Below are 24,213 nucleotides of genomic sequence, written 5' to 3' on the forward strand. Positions count from 1 at the left end.
TTGAACCTGTGGTTCCTTAGCTTACTATTGTGCACTGAAAAGAGCCTGGCCCCCTCCACTTGGCACCCCTACTACACTTGACACCCATAATACTTGCATCTAAATGCAGTGTTGGAGTGCAACAGCAATGTCTGTGGTGTTGGTGGAAGTTTGCCTGTTGTGTGCTCGGACACTGAAGGAATGTGAAAGTCTCAGACAGTTTGTCCTTGTCTAGCTGAGCCAAAGGGTAACTACAGAATGTTCCTCCTGATGGATTCCCAGAGTGGGTCTAAACCAGATGTGTTGCCTTGCTCTGTGGCCTTTCTTTAGCTGGGAAGTGACCCAGTGATGAGAATACATAGCTTCTGAAGCCAAGGTCCTCCTTCATGCCAGTGCTGCTGGGGAGCTGCAGGGTGGTTTTGGCTTATGGCTGTATAGTAGTTGACTGCAGGGCATCTTGCCTGTTAAATGAACTGACAGTGGATGGGGATGGCTTCACACCTCACAGCAGAGCAGAGAAACTCGAGCTGGGCTGCCGTGGGGATGAGAAACGTGCTTAGTGGAACGGTGCCTTTTCATCTGGTGACAGGAGGGGTGGAGTGAGGGAGAGCAGGGAGTGAAGCTTCCCAGCAGGAATGCTTGGGGCAGGCACGGTGGGAATCCCTGCGTTCTGGGCTTCTTTACTCCACTGCTTCAGAGCTTCAGACTTCTTCTGCAGAAGCTGTTCTTGTACAGAACCCTTGTGGATGCTCCCAGCTCTTGCTGTTGAGTGTCACACTCCCTGGGTGGGAGCTGATTGGCATTCTAGCTGAAGCCCAGGCCCTGGGAGAGGAGAGCTTTGGCAGAGGATTCAGGGGAGGGCAGAGTTTCCTCTGGCTGCTTTTGGCAAATGCCTCTTCTGCTTGCATCTGAAGCTGACTCTGCAATGAGCTCTTCTTTTGACCATAGAGCTGTGTAACAGTTCAGGCTCAGAGCTTGACTGCCAGCAGGCTGGCTGATGCTCCTGGGTGTATTCCTGTGAAATTGCTTTCATGGAGGAAATCATTTGGGTTAATTATTCCCTATTACTTGACTTAAAAGCCTGAGGTTGGTTATAATGGCAATGCTTACGTGGCTCACCCTTTCCAGCTGTTTGTCTGCAGTGTTTGTTACGTTCCTCTTTCCCTCTTCTGCTCTACAAAGATAATTTCTTTCACTTGTCATTGGTGTCACTGCAGCACTTGGGCAGAGATACTCTAATTAAGTCTGAGTTTTGCTCCCACACAGTGCTCTCAGTTTCAGGAAGAAAGCTGTTCCTGATGGGCTTCCAGAGCAGGAGGGAAGCCACTGGGACTGGCATCAGTGTCACTGCTTGACCCCTGTAAGCCTCACTAGGTGCTTTTATTGACCCTCTGGATGAGTTGCTTACAACTCAGCAAGTTTGTGGCACCTGGTCTAAACTTCTGACAGGCAGCCAGGCTGCTTTGTCCTTCTGGGCTTCACTTGTGTGGTTGGAGGGCTTTCTGTGTGAGTGGCTGCCCCAATGCAGGACAGAACGCTCCTGGATTGCCATGGCTTACACTATGCATTTCACTGGCACAGGCAGAGGAGGCCGAGGACAGCGACTCGCAGGAGGAAGGAGAGAAGGAAGAGCAGAGAAGCTATTCAAGAAGGAAGGTTCTGTCCAACTGGAGCCGCTATGAGGACACAGAGAGAGAGGGAGAGCAGGAGGAGCCACGGAGAGGAGCGGAGTTCAGTGTCCTGCTGAGCTCAGCAGGTCAGCATTTTCTACTCTACAGCCTCCTTTGCTTGGGCATTTTGAAACGTTGCTACCTTGCTGGCTGTTGTCCCTGCTGATGGAGTGGGACCCTAGGACACCCTTCCTGCCTGCCATTGATGTCTTCAGAAGGGCTCTGAGTCTCCCCTGGAGCACCCTTGTAGCGTACAGGCTGCAGAGGGCTGTGGAGCGAAGCAGGGCTCCTGCCTTTCTAGCCTTCCCATGACCCTGTGTGTGGCTCTGAGGGTCAGCATCCAGCTGCTCTGAGCCTGTTCCTGCTGACAGTGAATGTCTTACTGAGCTTGGGCACTGGTTTGCTTTCCAGGGAACAAAAAAGGACAGCAGAGCAGTCAAGCAGCTGCTCACTGTTGTTTGCTTGGACAGGAATGTGCAGGCAGCACTGGGCAGGTGTGTGCAGCAATAGCAAGCACTGGTCTCATGGGAAATACAGATCAGGTGTTCTCCTTTCTTTAGAAGAGGAGGGGGGAGAGGCTGTGCTATGTGTGAGTGGTATGGGCAGTTGCACAAAGAGCCAGTTAGCTAAGGCTGTTTGAGGAACTCTTGGTGTGCCAGTGTGTTGGAACAGCATCAGGAAACAGATGCAAAGAGGGTGTTGTTGGGGGGGAGGGGAGTTGAGTAACTCGGAAGAGTTCAGGTCTAAATAAATGGATTTTGAGCAGCTCTGAAATCTCTCAAGTCTAAATAAGTGGATTTATCAGCTACAGCTCAGAGGGGGCTGTTAGAAATTAGCTACAGTAAAGTAACAACCACCAGAGCTTAATGCTGCTTGGCTAAAGAATCACAGAACATTAGGGGCCAGAAGGGACCTTGAAAGCTCATCCAGACCAACCCCCTGCCAGAGCAGGGTCACCTGGAGCAGGTCACACAGAACACATCCAGGGGGGGTTTGAATATCTCCAGAGAGGGAGACTCCACACCCCCCCTGGGCAGCCTGCTCCAGGGCTCTGGCACCCTCACAGGGGGAAAATTCTTCCTCCTGTGTCCATGGAACTTCCTCTGCCTCAGCTTCCACCACTGCCCCTGGGGCTGGCATTGGGCATCCCCCAGCAGAGCCTGGCTCCAGCCTCTGGGCACTCACCCTGCACATCTTGATCACCAGCAATGAGCTCACCTCTCAGGCTCCTCCTCTCCAAGCTACAGAGCCCTCAGCTCCCTCAGGCTCTCCTCATGAGGAAGACCTTCCACTCCCCTAGTAATCTTTGTGGCTCTGTGCTGGACTCTCTCAAGCAGTTCCCTGAGGTCCTTCTTGACCTGAGGGCTCAGAACTGGACACAATATTCCAGATGTGGCCTCAGCAGGGCAGGGGAGAGGAGCAGGGGAACCTCTCTGCACCTACTGAGCACAGCCCTCCTAACCCACCCCAGGATGCCATTGGCCTTCCTGGCCTCCAGAGCACATTGCTGGTCATGGTCAACCTCCATCCACCAGGACACCCAGGACATGAGCAGGTGCTGGGCTGTTTGCTGCACTGTTATCAGTAGTAGAGGGAAGTGGGACACTTCTGGTGAGAGGCTGGGGGGGAGCTTGCAGATACTTTCAAGGGCTGAGAAGTCTTCAGGCTATTTTATTGTCTGTCTTTCAGTAGCTTCTGAAGACAAACATTCTGGGGTTTTCAGTTTTTTGCCTGTGCTTCCAGCTTGTCCCTGCCTCAAGCCAGTCTCCAGTGCAGCACTGATTCTGTCTTTTCATTCCAATGTTTAGGCCTGAGCAGTCCCAAGCTGGCTCTGAGTGCAGCTTGTGTCTCTGCTGTCAGCCTTTACCTGCCTACTAATTCTTCCTGCTCTCCCTTGATTTTCTTCTTGTCTGTGTTTCCTGTTGCTGGTGGTGAGGCTTTTCTCAGTCTTTGTTGTGAGCCACCTCCCTTCCACATGTGTTCACTAAGGTCCAGCTCTGTCAGATCCTCTCTGTCCCTTGCTCAGTCCAGTTTTGTATTGTCCTGACAGGGATTGCTCATTTGGCCTCATTTTTCTCCATCCACTACCATGTTTTATGTTCTGTTTAATTCCTTGCCTTGCCTAGTCAACCCCAGCTTATTCCTTCAAGCTTCCAATTCTAGTTTCCACTCCAAGCTGTTTTGTACTGTTTTCCCTCCACATGCTCTGCTGGTAGACTCTAAATCCTACTCAGCTGCTGAGCATGAAGTGAGAGAGCACTGTTTTCAGTTAGGGCAGAGGGGAAGCTGCAGGAATACACCACCACCACCACAAGTGTTGTGGTACCTAATGCCTGGTACAGGCAGACTCTTTGTCCAGTGAAAACCTCTCCCTTTGCTCATCATCAGAGCTTAGAGGAGACACTAAGGTGTCATAGAGTCACCGAGGATGGACTGCTTGGTAACTGGCTGTAAGGTCCAGCAGACCTTGCCATGAAACACATACAAACTCTGCTTTCTGGAGGCTTGTAGCTTGGCTCATCAGGTCAGATGGTTAATGACATGGGCAGAGCATCCCTCATGCCAAAGCCTTGCCCAGTCTGATTCAAGGCAGGGGTGTGCAGGCAGGTTTGCAAAGGCAGAGCTTACAAGGGTGGCTTTTTCCCCAGGTCCTTTCATGGAAAACTGATCCAGCCATTCTCTGATGTTGTTTAAAAGGTGGTGGTGAGGAAAACACTACCTGAAGCTCACAACTGACATGGAAAATTTCAGAGTGACCAGTTTAAAAAGCAGCTGAAAATAGTCCTGAGCAGGAGCTGCTCCGCGAGCAGCGGAGGTCAGTAGCCTGCCAGAGGCTTTTTGTTAGGGCTTATATTTGTGTGTAAAGTGGGGTGATAGGCTGAAACACTGAAGCTGTTTGTTTCCCTTTGCTGGCATTTTGTAGTTCAGTTTATTTTAATTAGCCTCCACTATAGCTGAGCAAACTTCCCTGTCTGGCTTTCGGTGTCTCGCCGAGGCAAAGCGCGAGTGCCTTGCGCAGCCTGCAGGGAATGTGTCTGCAGGCAACTGAGTGAAAGTGCTGCTGGAGCGTAACGAGCAAGGGAAGTGGAAGTGATAGGATAACCTCACTTTGCTAGGAGACTCTTGCCATTTTGGGAGAGCTCTTCTCATTCTATGGCTGGTGAGGGTTAAGCCTTCCAAAATAGGTTTAACTCCTTCCTGAGGTTTTTGCCTGTGGATAGATGCTGTAAGCTTAGAACTCTGCTTTTCCAATCTCATGACAGGGTTGATCAAAAGGGGTGTGGGGGCCTCACCACCTTCCTTTCAGTGTGGTAGGCATTGCCAGTACATCCCTGCCTCAATACCAGCTGAAGGGTGTGATGATTATCAAGATGATCCAGTACCTGAGGGAGCTGCAAGAAGGCTGCAGAGGGACTGCTCCCAAAGGCCTGCAGGGACAGGAGCAGGGACAATGGTTTGAAATGAGAGCAGAGCAGATTGAGATTGGGTGTGAGGAACAAGTTCTGCAGCAGGAGGCTGCTGGAACACTGCAGCAGGTTGCCCAGGGAGGCAGTTAAGGCTCCATCCCTGGAGATATTCAAGGTGAGGCTGGACAGGGCTGTGAGCAACCTGACCTAGTGGAGGATGTCCCTGCTGAGTGCAGGGGGCTGGGCTGGATGAGCTTTGGAGGTCCCTTCCAACCCAACCCATTCTAGGAGTCTATGAAAAAAACATAATTTTGGATATGAATTTCTTCCCATGTGTATTTTTTGGCCTTCACTGAATAACACTGATGGAGTTGAAGGGTAAGAAAGAAAGGCTCTGTGTAGTTCAAACCCAGCTGGCAGATTGGGTTTGCTGTTGTAAGAGTCCATGGCATTTCTGTAGGTACCCAGCTCCTGAATGCAATAGGAAATGCACAGGAGAAGTCAAAAGAGCAGTAAGTGGAGAGGAGTCATAATGAACAGTGAGTACAGCAGTGGTGAGGGAGCAGGTACTTTCCCTTCCCCAAACTCTGTTGTTTTGGGGCTTTAGCCTCCTGCTTTTTGCCTGTTCCATTGCTGCATTTTGTCCTTTTCATGGCCAATATATAGATGAGAATTCGAGGTCCACAGACAGCCCCTGGCTGCCTTGGCAAAGCTGAACAGATAACTGGTGGAGCAAGCCTTGTCTTAAAAATAGGTTTGGGTTTTTTCCCTTCAGTCTGTACTGAGAGAGGCAAAAAAATAGAGAGGGGAAAAACAGAGCGAGGAGTAGATGAGTTTTCTTATTTTTAATGTTAATTCTGCTCCAGTGAAAGGAATGGCAACAGCAGGGCAGGGCTCAGGTACTGCAACAGGATTATTGGAGTCTTAAAAGTCCAGAGAATAACTGAAAATGAGTTTTCATTGCAGAACTGCCTAACTCATTGGTGGATTACCAGATCTAGCTCAGGGCTCCCACTTGGCGTGTGCTATTTGATTGCCAGCTTCTGCTGCTTTCCATTGTGCACAGACTCTGTGCTGTGAAGTGATTTCTGTCCATGTCTCCACAGAGCCCTGTTTCTGCATCTCTGTACCCCTGAGACATCTAGGCTGCTCAATAATTGCTGTTTATCACTTAGGGGAGGATAATTACCCTCAGAAGGAAAAAAGAAGGGGCTTTTTAATCCTGTTGTGCGTGTCTTCATCACTGTGTGTAGAACAGAGGTGTTTGTGACCAGTGCATCTCCCTTGGTCAGAAGTCCAGCAGCTGCAGACTTCATGTCCTTGCTGTTGACCAGGGGACCTGAGTTCTGGGTAGAACATTCAGGTATTGGCTACTTCTTAGTCCTGCTCAACAGCTTTAAGCTATTGGTACCAGGTTACTGGCCTTGAAAGGAAATCACTCGCTGCAGCTGAGGACTGCTGAGAGGTCCCCTGAGTATTCCTGGTGCAGGTGCTGCCAGCACAAGCAGTGAAGGGCATGTGCTCTATTTCCATTTCTCCTCATGTTCTCCTGTTTTTTTTTTCTCCCTACCTCATTCCAGGAAGGTCCTCAGGGCTTCCCTGACATATTCTCTTCTAGCCCCACTCCAGAACACCAGAGCTGTCCTCCTTGTTCTGCTGGTTGTGTTTCCCATTTCCTCTTCATCCAAATGGTCTCAGTTCCTCTTGCAAAGCTTTTAGCTGTGACAGTTACGCCCTGGGCAGTCTGCAGCTTTGGACTGCTCGGTAGCCCTGGCAGACACTGCTGTCTTACATACCTGCAGGTACCTGAAATCAGTTTCTCCCTCTCTCCTTCCTGACCAAAGGAGCTTTCTCAAACAAACAGGAAAAAGCCAACCCTTCCACAGTCAAGATTTGCAGTCGAATCACAGGACTTGGCACCAGTGGAAGCTGGGTCTCCATCTGCTCAGTGCTTCCTCATGAACTGTTTCTAACATCACAGAAATTCAGCTTTTTTGTTCTAATCAGACAAGCTGTCCTCTTCTTCCAGGCTGAACTAAAAATAGGAAGTGCCAGATTTGAAGTATTAATTAGAGTTTCTTGATAAATGTGTGTCCCTGTGGCAGGTCACCTGTGCTCCTTGGGTGTGCTTTCACATCCTAAGTTTGATCTAGAAGGGAACCCAACCTGTGTGCCTGCAGTACAGAGTGACTGCATGCCCTGAATACACAGGAAGGTAGGGAAACATTTCTGAGTCTCATTTGAACATTCTGATGTCTCAGAGCTGTGTGACCATGTCAGAGAGAGCACTGCAAAACTAATGCAAACAGAAAGCTCTTGAAGGCTTCAGTGCCTCAGAGTGATTTGTGTGCTTCATGGAGGAGAATCAAACAGGGTAAGATGCACAGACTAAAGGGGTTCATTCTTATTCCCATCAAAATCAGCATGGGAAGATCTCTTCCTTTCTCAGCTTTCCCTACCTGGATTGCACTCGTTTGCCAAGTCTGCTTCTCTGATCTTGGCCCTTCAGCTGTGTATTGATGGTATGCCTGCTGAGCTGTGTTTCATAGAATCACAGAATGGTTTTTTGGAAGGGACCTCCAAAGCTCGTCCAGTCCAACCCCCTCTGCACTCAGCAGGGACATCCTCCACTCAACCAGGCTGCCCAGGACCCTGTCAAGCCTGACCTTGAATATCTCCAGGGATAGGGCTTCGACTACCTCCCTGGGCAACCTGTGGCAGTGTTCCAGAACCCTCACGGTGCAGAACTTAGTCCCAACATCCAGTCTGAATCTGCTCTAGTTTGAAACCCTTGCCCCTCATCCTATCACTGCAGGCCTTTGGAATCAGTTTAATTAAGGTTTTGGTTGTGAAATCGTGGATCAGTAAGTCTAACTCTGGAACAACTTGTCCTTACTCCTCACTTGCTATTGTCTGTCCACTGCTTGAATTTGTAGGCCTGAGAACTCCACAGAAGTTTCTGCTCTCCCAGTTCACTGTTTGTCTTGTTCAGTCATGTCCTTTGTTTGTACAGTGCCCCTAGCACAGTTCTGTCAGCCTGGGGCTCCTGTTGGCCAGTGTGGTTCCTGCCACATCCTCTGCTGGGTGATCCTGCCCTGGCAGGACTGGGTAATCTTTCCAGGTGATTCTGTGATCTCTGACTTCTCTGCCAGTGGAATCCCCTAACCAAAAGTGAATTGCTGAGCCTTGTACTCAGTGCAGTTTGCATTCCAGTCATTATTCCCAAATTCAGTATGTCACTGCCACTGCCTGGCACCATCCCTGGTCCCTTTCTCATTCCTTTGCTTCTTTTGACGTATTTTCTGCCTTCCCCCTTCCTTCAACTTCCCCTTTCGCTCTCTGTGCTTTGTGATTTTCCTTGCTGCTGTGTATTACTTTTGAGCAATTGTAACCTTTTCTTTCAAACTCCTTTTCATACTTCTCATTCTGAACCACTTAGATCAGCTGTGTTAGGCTGTAAGCTTTCTAGAGCAGGGGCTTGTGCTTGCCCAAAGCATTGGTTCTTTTCCAGCAATGGCAGTAGTAGATACTACTTCGATGGCAATAGTAGAGGATGTTAATTGATTTGGAGGAGCTGTGTTTGTTCTGACTGTGGGACTTTTGTTCCATCTTTCAGCAGCCTACATTAGAGAAAGGAATGAAAAATAGACTGTGTATCAAATTCTGCAGAGCCAGAATTTTGTTGTTGCTCGTGGGGTAAGAGATGCAGCAGATTGGTTTAACTGCAGAAGCCAGACTTCATTTACTCTTCAGTTTCTCATAAGGGTAAATTTATTTCTAATACCACTTTACAAACAAAGAAACTGTGAAAGGAAGGCTTCCTTGTTCATGGATGGATGCTCCAAGGCAGTGAAGCACTCAGAGTACATGTGAAGTGCCCTCAGAGGAGACGGGCAGACCTGTTCTGCTGGCGAGCTTCTCAGGGATGTGCCTGTGGGAAGCAGTGCTGGGGGCTTGGAATGAAAGGAGGGCTGGGAAGTGTGCAGTGCTCTGAAGGATGCCGTCTATTTCCTCCTTAATTGCAGGTGCAGCTTCTCTTCTCATCCCACTTGTGGTCCTGAAGTTCCTCCTGGTGCCTTGGGCTATCCTAGTCCTTCTCTTTTCCCTGCTCTCTGAGCCACACCGATTTGTTTTGTTCTTTCCCTGATCTCGGCCTGTTGAGTTCCCAGCTCCTCCCTGCAGCTTCTCTCTGTGCTTTCTCTTGACCCTTCCCCTGCCCCACCTATGTGACCCTGGCCAAGCGACAGGTTGGCTCCATCTGTTTTGTGTTCTCTTGCCTGTTGCTCCCTCTCAGCTCTCCTGGGAGTGCCATGGGTGGCATTCCTGCCTGTTGCTCTTCTGAGCACTTCAAAGGCTTCTTGGTTGGGGCTTTGTTTCCGTGGCTTTTGGATGGTTTGGTTGGTTTGGGGCTTTTGTTTGTTTGTTTTCCCAGAGGAGTTACTTGTTATCTAGATCTGGGTAATTTTCTGGGAGCCTGCCAGAGGCAAACCAGCCCTGGCAAAGTCTTTGTTTCCAAACAGAACTCGTAGTTACTGTCTGTTTCACCTTCAGGAGATGTCTCTGGTCCCCTTGCTGCCCTTCTTGCAGACCACAGCCTCTGCATGTGTCAAAGTGTGCCCCAGAAGCTCTTTGAATGAAAGGCGTGCTTGAGGGGAAGAGGGGCCGAGCAGGGTGTGAGTGGGGAGGAATTATTTTTTGCCTTACTCCTGACTCATTTGCAACCTTTCCTGGAGTGTGAATCAGATGACCTTCCTCTGATGGTGGCACACTCATCAGCTGGGTTTGTGCAGCCTGCCGTTCCGAGTGCTGCAGTTCAGTTGGATTGTGAAAGTGATCACACTCTCTCTATTGCCTCCGGAGCTGCTGCCTGCAGGCAGCCTGTTTCACCCTGGTATTTTCTTGACTGTGTGCCTGTGATTCAGCACACAGAAATGTATCACTGAGCAGCACAGCTCAGCTAACTGCAAAATGTAAGGGGGCAAGAGGAAGAGCTGAGCTGCCAAGGAAGGGCTTTAATAACATCTTGTCCTTCTCCTGACTTGTGTCATCAAGGGTTTTGTGGCCTAAAGGCTGGAGACCATGACTGCAGATATTTATAGCAAAGACATTTGCATTGGAGTCACTTGGTTAACTTTTGGTGGTCAGGATGGAGGTACTGCCCAGCTGAGGATTTTAAAAGGACGGCCCTGTGGTAACAGGAGGTAAACTGGCTTAGATTTCTCTGAGTGAATAAAGTGCCAGGGGTGCAAGAGCAATCGTCCCAGAGAGAAAGCCTAGACAATTTGTACTCTCTCAGGGAGAGAGACCCTGTCTGCAGTCTTCACCATCACCTTTCTGGTGCCTGGGGAAGTGCACCAAAGTGGCTATAAGCAAACGCAGCCCTTCTGCCCCGGCCTCTGCAGTGAGGGGCTCTTGGTAGAGCTTTCCCTCTAGAAGTACTTGCTGTTTCTGAAGTTGCTAGGAGAGAGAGTTCAGCACCACAGATGACAAATGCTGGTTGGCTTTTATACCACAAGGTTTGCTTTGGGCTAACCCTCTTCTTGACTGAACTCCTTAGACACAGCGGTAAGAGTGACACTAGCAAGGCAGAAGTTCTGCTGAAGAGGCAGACAGCCTTCCAGGGCAAGGAGCAGTCCCAAAAGATGCTTTGGATTTTGTGTGTGGATACATTTCATAATGCAAGTTGCTGCCCTCTCTGACTGATTGGGAGACAGACTTGTTCTGAAAGCCACTAACTGCATCTTGCTTGACTCTCTTGATGTCTGTGGAGGGCTTTGTCATGACGTGTCTGTGGGCCCAGGGGCACTGGGGGGAGCAAACGGACTGGGAATTCAGGCAGCTTACCTAACCCAGCAATATTAGGGCAGCCTGACAACATCAGTGCTGTCCTTAGTTCATTACCTAGGGTTTGCACATAATGCTGCACTTCACCTGGGGGGAAACTCATCAACCAACCTGGGAAAATAACCCTAAAGCACAAATAAGATCCTGTGCAGAAGCCCTTAGGACCTTCAGCATTGCCAGCTGTCACAGGTCTCTGCTGCGTACTTCAGAGACTTCTAACTTGATCTGTCTCCTGAAAACTCCATGAACCCTGTTCCTTGTCACTTTCTATTGCATGCAGGGAGCAAGTTCTAGGGGCTGGTTAATTATCCCAGGTGCCTTTCTTGAGGCTTGGAGCATTCACACTCTTTTCATCACTCACTCTCTCGAGTCTTGGCCACGGTTAATTTGTGTACATGTTCCTTTTCTCCCCTTATCTCCCAAAGCAGGCTTTTCCTGCTCAGAAGAACAACATCTTCCTTGCAGCTTTCAGGTGCCCTTTACAGGGCTCTGTTATCCCTAGGACAAAAGCTGCACCTCAGTAGTGGTTCTGTTTGATCTGTGTTCATGAGGAACGCGGAGCCACTGGCACGACGTTGTGAGTGGAAGGTGTTTGCATGTTGCCATCCATCTCATGGTGTCACCTGCCACTTCACGTGGGGGTGGGTGCAAAAAATGGCTTCTGTGTAGGTGGAGAAGCTGTCAAAATACTTTCATTTGCCCCAAACCAGGCTGTCTACACTGCTTTGTTCCAGCTACCTACAGTGGACTTGTATTGGCTTCCCCTGCTCCCTCACATTAAATACCAAAGTTAAACCAATCTGCAGTTGCCACCAGTCACATTGGTGAATTGGCCTCATTTGATGAGGTTTTTCATCTCCAATTAATTGTGTATGTAATTATTATTTGCCTTAGGCAACATCTCAGTCCCTGCTATAAAACCTGAGTTCTCAGGAAAGCAGCTGTGATTTACTTGGGATTATCATTTCCTTTCCATAGAGTCACAGAATTGTCAGGGTTGGGAGGGACTCCCAAAGAACATCCAGTTCCAACCCCCCTGCCATGGGCAGGGACACATCAGGTTGCTCGCAGCCACATCCAGCCTGGCCTTCAAAACCTCCAGGGATGAGGCTTCCACCACCTCCCTGGGCAACCTGTGCCAGTGTCTCATGAACCTGGTGGTACAGTGGTCATGGAGATGCTGGGTAGAAGGTTGGACTTGATGATCTCCAAAAGTCTTTCTCCAGCCTCAATTCTGTGATTCTGTGTTTTGTTTCTTGCCCCTCCTGCTTCTCTTGGCTTGGTTCTGATGTTCTGCTTGCTATGCAGCTGTGCAGTTCTTACCAATCACAATGTAAGGAGCTTGAATTGCTTTGGTTTTTGCTTTTGCTCTTGATAATAAGTTCAGATCACCCCCCACACACACACACACAGCCCTGTTGCTGAAGAAATGCCTTTGAAGGACATGGCTGTGAGAGGGGTTTGGCCCATCACCACACAGGGGCCTAGCTTCCTGAGTGGACTGCAGGAGCAGTGCAGAGGAGTTGGCAGGAGCATGGGCTGGCAGAGAAGTGAAGCAGGGAAATGCTGGGGTCGCTGTCGGTAGTAGTAAGGGAAGAAGGCAGCGCTCCTTTCCCGTGGTAGCATGCATGTCTCTTGGATTAAAGTGGATTAAATCCAGATGCCTGCTGCTGATGTATCTTAGTGCACATTTGTAGTTAGCATATTGACAGCAAGGACATCTTGTAATGCAAATAAAAGACTGCAGTCTCTTGCTTGCAATGTTGTATTCTGTATCTCCACACAATTCTCTGCCCCTTCCTTACCCTTTCTCTGTTGCTCTTTTCATAATGCCTGGTTAAGTTTTTGCTTACTTTTGTATCTCTATATTCTCTTTCTAGCCCCCAGACAACCTTTTTTGCTCTGAGTTGTATTTGTATATGAAAAAAAGAGGAGGAGTGGGGAGAGAAAGGAGAGGCAGAAATCTCTGGGAAGAACAATCTAGTCACTTAAAGGAAAATTGCCTCAAGTGTGAGGCAGCTGAATTACCTTGTGGAATGTAATCTTCAACCATCACCTCATCCCTGGAACCTACAAGCACTCCTGCCAAAGAACACTGAGCTTTGGAAACCTGGGTACAGTATCATTTCAGTGGAGACAAAGCAGGTGTTTGATTTGGTTATGTTATCTTTGTGTTGAAAACACCCCAACCAACAGCAAAGCAGCCCCCACCCCCTGGCAGTCATTGTAGTGCCTGTGCCTGCTTCAGAGCAGTTAGCTGTATCTGCTCAGCTGAGCACTTGGCCTTTGGCTGTTCATTTAGGAGTAGTAGAGTCCTAGAATAGTTCTTGGGGGCTGTCCTTTTACAAACCTGTCTATTTAAAGTCTTTTAACACACTACCCTTTCTTACTTCTGCAGTGCTTACAGGGACACTGAGGAGCTGGACAGTGGCACCCTTTGGGGAAGCAAAGCTGGAGGATGAATTACACCTATGTTTACAAACCTGCTTGGGAAAGAGTATTCATGGTCTAAATGTTAGCCTGAATAAAACCTAGCTGCTGGCCACGTTTTAATTTCCAAAAGCCTCCCAGTTGCAAATGCTTTGCAGTGGTGACAGATGCCACAGACAATGGTTACTTCCTATGCATGCAGCCTAAAATAATCTGAGCTGTATTCCTCAGATCTGCCAATCTCCCAGACTGATTGCAGATTGTAATAATTTCATTCAGCAAAGACTAGTGAAATAAATGTGGGTTTGTTACAGAAATATCTCCCTGAGCAAGCTCCACTCTGTGAGAAAGAGCTGCTGTAAGGCACTTCTGAGGAGTCAGGCCCTGAACAACTGCACTGCAACTGCACTTTCAGGGGACTGGGAGTCAGTCAGGAAAGGAAAGTGCAGCAGATAAGGGAGGCTATAAGGTGGGCATTGTGTTCTGGTGGCAGTGTACACCTATCCTAGCACTCAAAACCATGTGATGGCCACATCATGCTGTTAGGGATGTTGTATCTCCTTTACAGTAGCTAAAAGAATCCTTGAGCAGCTTGTTTCTAACAGGAGTATGAGCCTGGTGTTCTGCATCTGAGTTTTGACAGCTTGGCACTGTTAAACATCAGAAGCAGTTCCATTTCCTCCTCTTTTTGCAACAATTCAAAAGTATAGAATGTTAAGTATGTGGTGCTGGAATCACAGAATGAGAGGGCTTGGAAAGGGCCTCTGGAGATTACTTAGACCAACCTCCCCCCCAGAGCAGCCTCACCTAGAGCAGGCTGCACAGGACAGCATCCAGGCAGGCTTTGAATGACTCCAGGGATGGAGACTCCACCACCTCTCTGGGCATCATCTTCCAGTGCTCCACCACCCTCAATGTAGAGAAGTTCCTCCTGATGTTTAGGTGGAACTCCCTGTGGTGGAGTTTGTGCCCATTACTGCTTGTTCTGTTGCTGGGCACCACTGAAAAACGCCTGGCCCTGTCCCCTGTAAGTATTTATAAGCACTGTTAAGGCTCTTCAGCCTTCTCCAAGCTGCCCCAGGTCCCTCTGCCTTCCTTCATCTTTGTAGCCCTTTGCTGTACCCTCTCAAGCAGTTCCCTGAGGTCCTTCTTGAACTGGGGAGCCCAGAACTGAACACACTGTTCCAGGTGTTGCCTCCCCAGGGCAGAGTGGAGAGGCAGCTGGGTGTCAGCCACCTCTCCCTCTTTATCAGCAAACTGGCTGAGGGTCCCCTCTGTCCCTTCATCCTCCCATGTGTGTACAGAAGCACAGGATGTTAGTAGTTAGCTGACACAGGACTTGCCAGCGTTTGGGTTTAGACACTAGAGGTAAAACACTAACAAGAAACAGCTTTGGAGTGCAGTCCCTTCACACTTGAACTTCCAAGCCATGTGGAATAGCAGACATCAGCAGAAGTCAGTCTCAGGGCTGGAGCAAATTTGAGGGAGTGAAACTCGCTGCTGTTTCTCTCCCTGACTCAAATCCCTTGCAGACTTGAAGAGCAGACTCGGATCTCTCTAGCTGGTGTTTGTAGCTGGAAGGCTTCCCCCAGCAGAGCCCCTCAAAGCCTCAGGAACCATTGGTGCTTGGGAAAGCTTTGCTGCATCACATGAGCAGTCTTAACCAAGAAATGATGAGCTAGTTCTGGGTTGAATTAGGGCCCATCTCCCAGGGGGGCTGTGGGCAGAAACTGCTGCCAGTCTTGATTTAAACAACTCCAGTGAGAGACAGTCCCCCTGAGCCCTTGGACTGTTGTTCCCCAGGACCCTTGGATTGATCAGATGTACATCTTAGTTCCTCATTATTCTGTGTGGCTGAGAAGTGCAGAGAGCTGCAGAAACCTACACAGATGGCATTAAGCTCGGTGCAGATGAAGTGGTGTATGTGGTGTGTGTGGGAGACAGTCTCTTAGCCCCTTTAAAGACTTCTCAGGTGATTGTTGCTAATCACTGCTTGAAAGCAAACAAACCCTAGAGATTAGGATAAGAGCAGAGAGCAAATCAAAAGACACATCATAGTGTGATACAGGCACATGGGGAACTGTTTGTGATTTGGTCTGACTCCACAAAGAAACAGCAGCACTGAAGAGGCACAGCCAAGGGCAGCAGGACACTGACAGGACAGAAGCTCCCCAGGGGCCAGCAGTGCCTCCTGCAGCCCAGAGGCAGCTGTGTGCTGGGCTGCAGCCAGAGCAGTGTGGGCAGCAGGGCAGCAGAGGGGATTCTGCCCCTGGGCTCTGCTCTGCTCAGACCTCACCTCCAATACTGCCTCCAGTTCTGGTGTCCCCAGCAGGAGAAGGACACAGAGCTGCTGGAGAGAGTCCAGAGGAGGCCACAAAGATGCTCCAAGGGCTGGAGCAGCTCTGCTGTGAGCACAGGCTGAGGGAGCTGGGGGTGTGCAGCCTGGAGACGACTCTGGGGGGACTTGGAGCTGCTTTCCAATAGCTGAAGGGATCCTACAAGAAGGCTGCAGAGGGAATGGTTTGAGCAGGGTTAGACTGCATCTGGGGAAGAAGCTCTTCAGGGTGGTGAGACTCTGGCACAGGCTGCCCAGGGAGGCTGTGGCTGCCTCCTGCCTGGGGGTGCTGAAGGCCAGGCTGGATGAGGCCTTGAGCAGCTGAGTCTAGCTGAGAGGTGTCCCTGGGCAGGGTGGGGAGGTTGGGGCAGCTGAGCTCTGAGGACCCTTTGAATGTAAGCTGTTCTAGGCTTCATGTGAGGTGTGGCTGAGGATGGTGTGAGTAGAATAGAGGTCTTCAGCCTCAAAGACCTGTGTTGTAGCTGCCAGCATGGCTATGGTGAATAAGAAACTATTGCAATCTTTCCTAGTGCAAGTGGTAGGGAGCACTGAGTGGAGATGGCTGGCAGCAAACTTCAGAGAAAGAGGGAAGGTAACTGATGATCAGATGTGGAAGTCTGGTCCAGGGTCTCGTGGGCATTTTGAGCAGGTTCAAAACCCAGCTGGAAGAATACTTTGAAGATTATCTTATAAATAAGGCAGCATCTCCAGCTCAAGAAATCCCTGAACTGCAAATAGCTAGAGGCTGGCAGAGTGCTTCTGAGGAAGCAGCCCTCTGTGTTTGCTCTGTTCTCAGGCTTCCCTACACTTGCTCTCTTGGGCACTGCTGGGCAGAATTTGGAGCTGTATGGAGTCCCTGATGTGATCTGGTGTGACTTGGCACAAATGATGTCCTTCTTTCTTCCATGTCTGTAATCTGCAGAATTGCTAAAGCTTGAGATGCTGTCAGTTCAGAACTGTTGGAAAGTTCTCAGCTCCTGTAGAGGATTCATGTTTCTGTGATTTAAGTATTTTCAGCAAGAAAATAATAGAGTGTGGCAAGCTGAATTCCACCCAAGCAGCAGTGCTGCTCAGCTGGACAGCCTATACAAATGGGTGCTTTTAATGGCTCCTAATTGTAGGAGGATTAAAGCCCAAAGAATGCCTTCCCTGAATACTGAGGAGATGCTATCAAATGAGTTAGGTAAATGCAGGCCCACGTGCTTGACACCAATCCTGGCAAAAAAGAATGGGAAAGCTGATACAGGACATGGCCAATGAAGATGTAAATCCTGGAGTCAGGCCCTGCTGCAAGTTGGTCAAGAGCCAGCAGCATCAGAAGAAAAGAGAGGGCTGAGCTGCACAGATGTGCAGTGGAGGCTGTAGGGCTGTGGGGTTTGAGTTCTCAGGGGCAGAGGCTTACACCTGCTGGAACAAAGCTTCCTTCTGAGCCACTGCTGATTTCTCATGTCAGGCCACTTCCCAAAGCAGTTCATGTGTCCTAACTGTATATAAGCCCTGGTGCTCTCAAGTCAGAGCTCCTATTTGTAGGGGGCTGAACAGATGTTTTGCCAGACCTGGCTCTGCCTGCCTATTGCACCACAGTAGGCTGTGAGTGTAACCAGTACTGGGCAGCTTGGCTTCCTGAAGGTCTCTGTGGTGTGGCTGGGAATGGTGCACGATGTCACCTGCAGGTATTTACAGTGCCTCAAGTTTGATGGTGTTTACAGTTCCTCATGGCTCCTGGTGCCTATGGTTCTCATTGCAATAGTCTTTTGAAGGTGGGGATTTATTCATTGAAGGGGCTTAAGAGAGATGTGAATGGGGGTGGTGAATTGTGTGTCCATCTGCAGTTGCTTTCTGGGAGGTTCTGTAAGTGCTCTCTCTTAGCAAAAGGACAGGAGTGTGAAAGGATCTCCTGCTTGACCTGGAATCATCTTGAGCAGACATGGGTGTGAATGCAGACAGACCAACAGCTGAGGAATATGGACACCTGCAAGTCTGTACTGCTACTTACTGCTTTCTCTTAGCTGGTAACTAAGAAGGAGCACTTTGGATTCTTCTCTCATTTGGATGATTTCTACAAGGCTCATTGAAACCCTGCTGCACTACTTCAGCCTTTGTTAGCTGCTGAATTAGTTGGGAAGGGAAGCCTGTTTGCATGGACCCTGTGTCCCACTCTGCTGAGCAAGGTGTACCCTCTTCAGGCACTCCAATGTAGTTATTTTGTGGTGTAGGTTACTCACTTCCCATAGCTGAGCATCTTAATGCAGAGAGGAGATGGAAAGCTATCCCTGTTGGGTGCTCAGTGAGCCAGGAACCGCTGGTGATGATCACAGGCAAAGGAGACCTCGGCTCGGTGCTTTCAGGTGAGGTGACTACATAATTACACCTTTTGGAAAGCACTCTGTGATAGATTCATTTCTGGCTGCACTGAGGGTTAGGTTTTGGAGCTCAGTAATGAATTCTTGATGGCTTAAATGAAAAATTCTTAATGAACCTATGTTTCCTTTGAGAATACTGCACACTTCTATCCAGGCTTTATACAAAAGCTTTAGCTGGATCCAATTTTCCTTCCTGCCCACAAGCTTTCCACTTGTTCTGGGTCCTCTCATTTTCAGCAGAGCTTGCAAAGTCCTTCACAGCAACTCTCAGTTCAGAAACTGAATGAAACATGAAGTTTTGAGTGAGCTTTTCCAGAGCCTCGCTGGAGAATGATCAGATATTGCTTAACGAGGTGTGTTGGCTAGCAGTTGTGTTTGGGTTTTGGGGTGAATTGTCTGTTGGGTTTTTAAGCCATGATAAACAATACCCTTTACAAAAGAGGAGGCAAAAATGCTGGGAGAAAGCACTTGTCTGTCTTAGTAAAGAGAAAAAGGTGGTGTGAAACCAATAAACCCAGAGATGTTTCATGCAACATCTGTGGGAGGAAAAGGTTTCCAGTGTGAGAGCAGCAACTTGGAGACTCAAAACTTGAATTACACTTCTTGTTTTTCTCTCTAACTCTAAACTAGTTTCAACAGGTACAGATCTGCCTTGTGAAACCAGCTGGCAGAAGTTGTGCCATACCTGCTGCTCGCTGCGGGTGTTGCTGCAGGAGGCTTTGATGGTTCCAGTTGTGGAAGTGTTGAACCAGTGTCATTGAAACTTCCAAACGTATTGGTTTGTATTGTACAGAGCCTGCTTCTCAACTCAGGGTTTTCTCTGCTATGTGAGATGAAAGATAAAGTGTCAGGGCATGTTGTATAGGAGCCCTGAGGAGGCAGGAAGAAATCTTACCAGATTGGTGCAATAAGTGAAGTGAGGCACGGGAGGAAAAGATTGAGAGGCGTTTGATTGAGCAGTTGTGAAGAGAGCAATCAGAGGGACTTGCAGAAGAAAAGGGGGAAATGTAGAGTGCTGGAACTCCAGCAACAGCTTGGCTGAGCCACAGATCCACTAGCAGTAATTCCCATCCAGTGCTCAGCAAATGGGAAAGTGGAAAAGGGTTGGAATAAGGGAAACTTCTTTGCCTGCGGAAGGCTTAAGCACGAATTGTCAGGGAATATGTACCCCCTGGCATGGTGTCAAGGGGGGGATACTGTAGGAATGGATGAAGTATTCTACAGTAATATTCATGAGATGACCCTGCTCCTGCAGAAGCTTTCCCACATCTCTTTCCTGGTAGGAATTCATTGTTTTGGGAATATGATGTTGACTCTTGCTAGGAGACAAGGCTCAGAGAGCAGCAGCTTAGGGTTTGCAGTCTGCTGGCATTCCTCCGGTCTTTGGTGAGTACATTCAGTCTTCTAGCACTGCCTGTAGCTCACAAACCCTTTGTGCATAAGGGAAGGGTTCCAAAGACGTTTTAGTGAGTGGCAGATGAGTGTCTTTAGCAGGCAGCAGACAAGAGAGATTCTTTCAGTAAGTTAGCAAAACATGAGAAAGAGGATTGCTGAATGCACAGAGAAGACGACAGGCTAAATAGGAATGAGGGAAGGGATGCAGAGAGAAGTAGGGGGAAAATATTTAAAACCATTCTGGAAAGAGAAATACTGTCCTAGTAAATAGAGAAAATGGTGTGAAACCAGTAAAAGCAAAGGTGCAGCTTTCCCAAGCTAATACTGCCTGCCAACTGGGCCAGTGTGACAGCATCAAACGGTGCGGGAAGTGCTGCGTGACTGCTTGTGCTTGTCAGTGTCCAGGGCCATGGGGGTCTTGTGTGTGAGCACAGGTCCCTTTCTCTGGGACTCGTAAGTGTAGCTTTCTGGCTAGCAGGTCCTGTGTTCATTTTCCAAGCCCTGTTAGATGCTGTGTTCTGCATGTGCCTCCCAGGCAGGGTTCCTGTCTGTGTGGCTGGTGTAGTGGATGCTCCAGAGCAGTGCACTAAGCGGGGAGGTGACCTGAGCTTCCTTCCTTTCTATTTTCCTGAGGCACTGGTGTCCAGCCTTGTTATTGAAACTCTGCACACAGGACACACAGGCTCTGTGGCCATGGTGCTGTTTCCTTAGTGTGCTGTAGTTTACCTTCCATAAATAACTAACCAACACTTCTGGGTTGATTTAATAGCCTTTTCTCTAAACAAGGTTTCATTACCCTCGCCTAAAAGATGACCTTTTGCATTTACTGCTGCGGTGCAAAATGTGGTTAGCTTTGCCAGATTCAGTAGGTGATGAGGTACAGAAAATGCTCTTGTTTGTGATAGTCATGAAGCATGGCTTTTTAGTCATTTAGTTTTTCTTAAGCAGCCTTGCATGGAAATAGATATTCAAATGTTTAGAAGGGTTCAGGTCTTAGGAAATATTTTGCTCCAGTACAAGTCAAGGGAGAAAACAATTAGTGGTTTTCCAGAGGGAAAGCAATTGCTAGTTTTCCTTTTGAATAACCTTAAAGAAAGCTGTTACTTGAGCAGGAGAGGAAATCCAAGAACACAAAATATTTGTCACAGAAGGATTTAAACTTTTGTACCAGTATAATGAAATTTCAATTCACCAAGTTATTGCCCAAACAGTAAGGTACAGATGGGTAGGCTAAACAATTAAAGCAGTATATGAGATAAAAACTTACCTAGGAGGTATCTGCTGGAAGCTCTGTCTGTTCTCTGTCAGAGTGTGCTGAGGCTCTCTCAGCAGACAGGAAGCTTTTTCCCCTTGCACTGCATTGTGCACTCTCGTCCTGTGATTTCTTTTTCCACGGTGCCTCGCTGTTCGCCGCTGCTTCGCCTTCTGCTGGGGGCTGTTTCCAGTTTATTTCAGGTATCTCCCTTTTCTCCCACATTTAGCAGTTTTGCTTACTCTGCCCTAATCACGGAACAGAAGAGAACCTGGGAACTTTGCCTCTCCCCCCCTGCTCCAAAAAAGGGCAAATGCAGTGACCCCAGTTAACCAAGTATCCAGCACCCCTTTAAAGAATCATGTGAAGACTCAGTATCCAGTAAATCCCAGCTGCTTGCCGCTGCTCTTCCAGCGCTGCAAAGTTATCTCCCTACACCTTTTGGTAGCCTCCATGTCTCAGATTTTATAGAAAATAGGCAGGATTAGTAGTCATCAGATCTTAACTTTTAACCCAGGCAACGTTATCTTGTGAAGGATGATGAAAGTCTGCCTCTCTCAGCTCCTTACGCTTCTGTCAGACACAGATGTGAAATGCTGCTTCAGATCAGAGGGGAGAAAAAACCTCCCAAAGGGTGTAGTGTTTTGTCATCTCTCAGGACAGTGAGCGCACATGGCATCAATGAGCAGCAGAGAGGAGCTATTCAAGGCAGCCACTGAGCTGACAGGATGACGCTTCCATACATAATAGAGCCATTAATTATTGCTGGTGATGGACAGCAGGATCTCCTAGAAGGGAAAAGCAGCTGATGATAGCGCTGGGTTTGATAGGTGCTCTGTGCTTGAGCAGCCTGTCACCAAGAAACAAATCCAGGCACAAACTGCTGCCGGGGGCTATCATCAGCTGAAAGGACCAGGGCTGTTTTGCCGTGGTAGGTGTCACGCAGAGGGTTAAAAACTCCATTCAGGTGCAGGGCTATTCACAGCTCGTTATGGAAAAGATGAGCCCAAAGACTCGCTTCAAAGCCCGGAGTTCGCGTTTTGCTTCACGTAGCGTTTGATTTGGGGAGGCTGGCTGCAGCCTCGTGGGTTTTCACTTCTAATTTCATGTGCAGATGAAGCCTACACATTCAGGAGAGTTTTGTCTTTTCTGTTTCCTTGGCTTTTTTTCCTTCTTTTTTTTTCTCCCCTAGAGAAAGAAATCTTAGTGCTTAAAAAAAATATGGTTTTCAAAGGGCTGTGCATCTGAAGAGGCTGTTCAAACTCATTACACACTCTGTATCAAACAAAGGCTTCTGACTCACAGATCCATTGCTAATTAATTTAGAAATTTAAATTGTCTGATTTAATTAACTGCTCTCTCGAGGTTAATATGGAGGAAATAATATAGATAGGAAAGCTCACTTTATTCTAGAAGAAGCCCTCCATAAATCTGTCCTAAAATATGCTAGGTGAAATCTTCATTCACTGGACTGATGTTGTTAGGGGCAGCATAGGTTGATTGTGGGCAAAATAAATGGAGCACATGGAACTTTGCCAGAGAAGGCAATTTCTTCCCCTGCCCCCCACCCCTTATTGAGTGTAAGCTTGCTTTTTACAAGCAAATGTTTGCAATCAGTTGAAATCCTTCTGCTGCCATCGGTATGCTGAAGGTGAGGAAGAGAGAAGATGATGAAAGAAAGAAAGAAGATACACTGTTTGCTGTGGCCGTGGGGTGAAACAGGAGCTGACCAGGAAGCTGGTGAAGGAGAAGGGGCTGCTCCCACAGGGGCTTACCGGCAGCGCGAGAAACTCCGCTCCTCATTCGCCATGGTCTTGTTTCACTGAAACAGCAGAGTTATCTTAGCCTCACCCCGTATGAAATGATGGGCAGCATCTGGATGAAGCTTTCTTTGGTTTGTTCAGTCAATAATGATGAGCACAGTCATGGTTTGGAATAGTTTCTGGAGTACCTTTGGCCTCTAGCTTTTGTGCTGTCTAACTCCAGACCAGACATGAGCCCAGTAGCATACGGTGGCTGTAACTTTAAATCTGAGTTGTCAATCTTGTCTCTTTAGAGAAGGACTTGAGTTGCCAAGGATACAATGGGTACATGATGTAAAGTCCATGCTGAAAGTACTGAAATGAGGCATACTTGCTGAAATGTTGTTAACGCTTTCTGGCTCAGGAGTGCTGTTCCCAAGTGTTTCATGCAGATCCAGGCTTGGTGGCCTGACCTGAACTGAAAGCCTTCTAATGGCACTGGGCCGGTTCGTAAAGCTGCTGATTCTGGTGAAACCCTTCCAGAGAGCTGGAATCTCACCAGGCACAGTCTGTGTGTTCTGGTGTTCTGGGCTGGAAGTGTTCTAATGGCTCTGGGCTGGTTCATAAAGCTGATTCTGGTGAAACCCTTCCAGAGAGCTGGAATATCACCAGGCACAGTCTATGTGTTCTGGTGTTCTGGGCTGGAAGTGTTCTAATGGCTCTGGGCTGGTTTGTAAAGCTGCTGATTCTGGTGAAACCCTTCCAGAGAGCTGGAATCTCACCAGGCACAGTCTTTGTGTTCTGGTGTTCTGGGCTGGAAGTGTTCTAATGGCACTGGGCTGGTTCATAAAGCTGATTCTGGTGAAACCCTTCCAGAGAGCTGGAATCTCACCAGGCACAGTCTGTGTGTTCTGGTGTTCTGGGCTGGAAGTGTTCTAATGGCACTGGGCTGGTTCATAAAGCTGATTCTGGTGAAACCCTTCCAGAGAGCTGGAATCTCACCAGGCACAGTCTTTGTGTACGTAGCAATAACCATGTACACTTTATATTCTTAGATAGTTCTTTCAGGAGACAAAGAGCAAACACTATCCCCAGTCTGCTCCCCCTCCCTGCAGATCCCAGGGCACAGGCACTCAAATGTCTGGTCTGTGGTTGTACCTGAAAGAAGTCCTGAAGCACAAAATAATGGAGGCTTTTTGTATGCATACGTGTGCAAGAGCACACATACATGTTTATGTTTCAAATCCCCTTTTTGCCTGTCTTCAGAAGTAGATAAGCCAAGCTCTTTGTGTGGTAGTGCCCAAAGCACTCTGCTGCCTCAAGGCTGCCGGCGAGGCTCAGCTTGGCTAAAGCAGCAGGTTAACGTCCAGGGCATGGCAGCAAGGCTGGCATCACGGTGTGCAACCCGACTCTAAGTTAAGGGGAGGATGGTGTAAAGAATTTCAGCTCTAAGGATGAAATTGGTTAAAATGTTCAACCTTGGGGATAGCACAAAGAGGACAGATTGTATTTTTAGCATGGGGTTCTGCAAATCTGTTTGGTCAAGCTACAGCAGGAATAAGCTTTGTATGCAAGATGCACAACTGAAGGGGGTCAGGAACATCAGTGTTGGAAAATACAGAGTACAGAATTAGCCAGCTTGGAAAAGACCTTTGAGATCATTGTGTCCAACCCAACACCATCTAATCAACTAAACCATGGCACCAAGTGCCTCAGCCAGTCTTATTCTGAGCACTTTCACCATCACTGGAAGCGTTTAAAGTAAGACAGGATGAGGCACTGAATGTCAGAGGTAT

The 24,213-nt window shown here is 48.4% G+C and overlaps 2 protein-coding genes across 2 annotated transcripts in view; one reads left to right on the forward strand and one right to left on the reverse strand.

The window, feature by feature from the left end:
- The window catches only part of CHRM5 (cholinergic receptor muscarinic 5), a 51,888-nt gene extending 30,604 nt beyond the window's left edge, over positions 1 to 21,284 (reverse strand). Inside the window, exon 1 of the mRNA XM_068162898.1 lies at positions 20,691 to 21,284. The gene's annotated coding sequence lies outside the window, so the exon portion shown is untranslated. The remainder of the gene's footprint in view (positions 1 to 20,690) is intronic.
- The window catches only part of AVEN (apoptosis and caspase activation inhibitor), a 93,843-nt gene that overhangs the window by 24,124 nt on the left and 45,506 nt on the right, over positions 1 to 24,213 (forward strand). Inside the window, exon 2 of the mRNA XM_068162900.1 lies at positions 1,561 to 1,735. Within this exon, the coding sequence (XP_068019001.1) occupies positions 1,561 to 1,735 (175 nt within the window). The remainder of the gene's footprint in view (positions 1 to 1,560; positions 1,736 to 24,213) is intronic.

This window comes from Melanerpes formicivorus, unplaced genomic scaffold, assembly GCF_026170545.1.
Source record: "Melanerpes formicivorus ecotype bairdi unplaced genomic scaffold, bMelFor1.0.p_v2 SCAF_68, whole genome shotgun sequence".
Classification (NCBI taxonomy): Eukaryota; Metazoa; Chordata; class Aves; order Piciformes; family Picidae; genus Melanerpes; species Melanerpes formicivorus.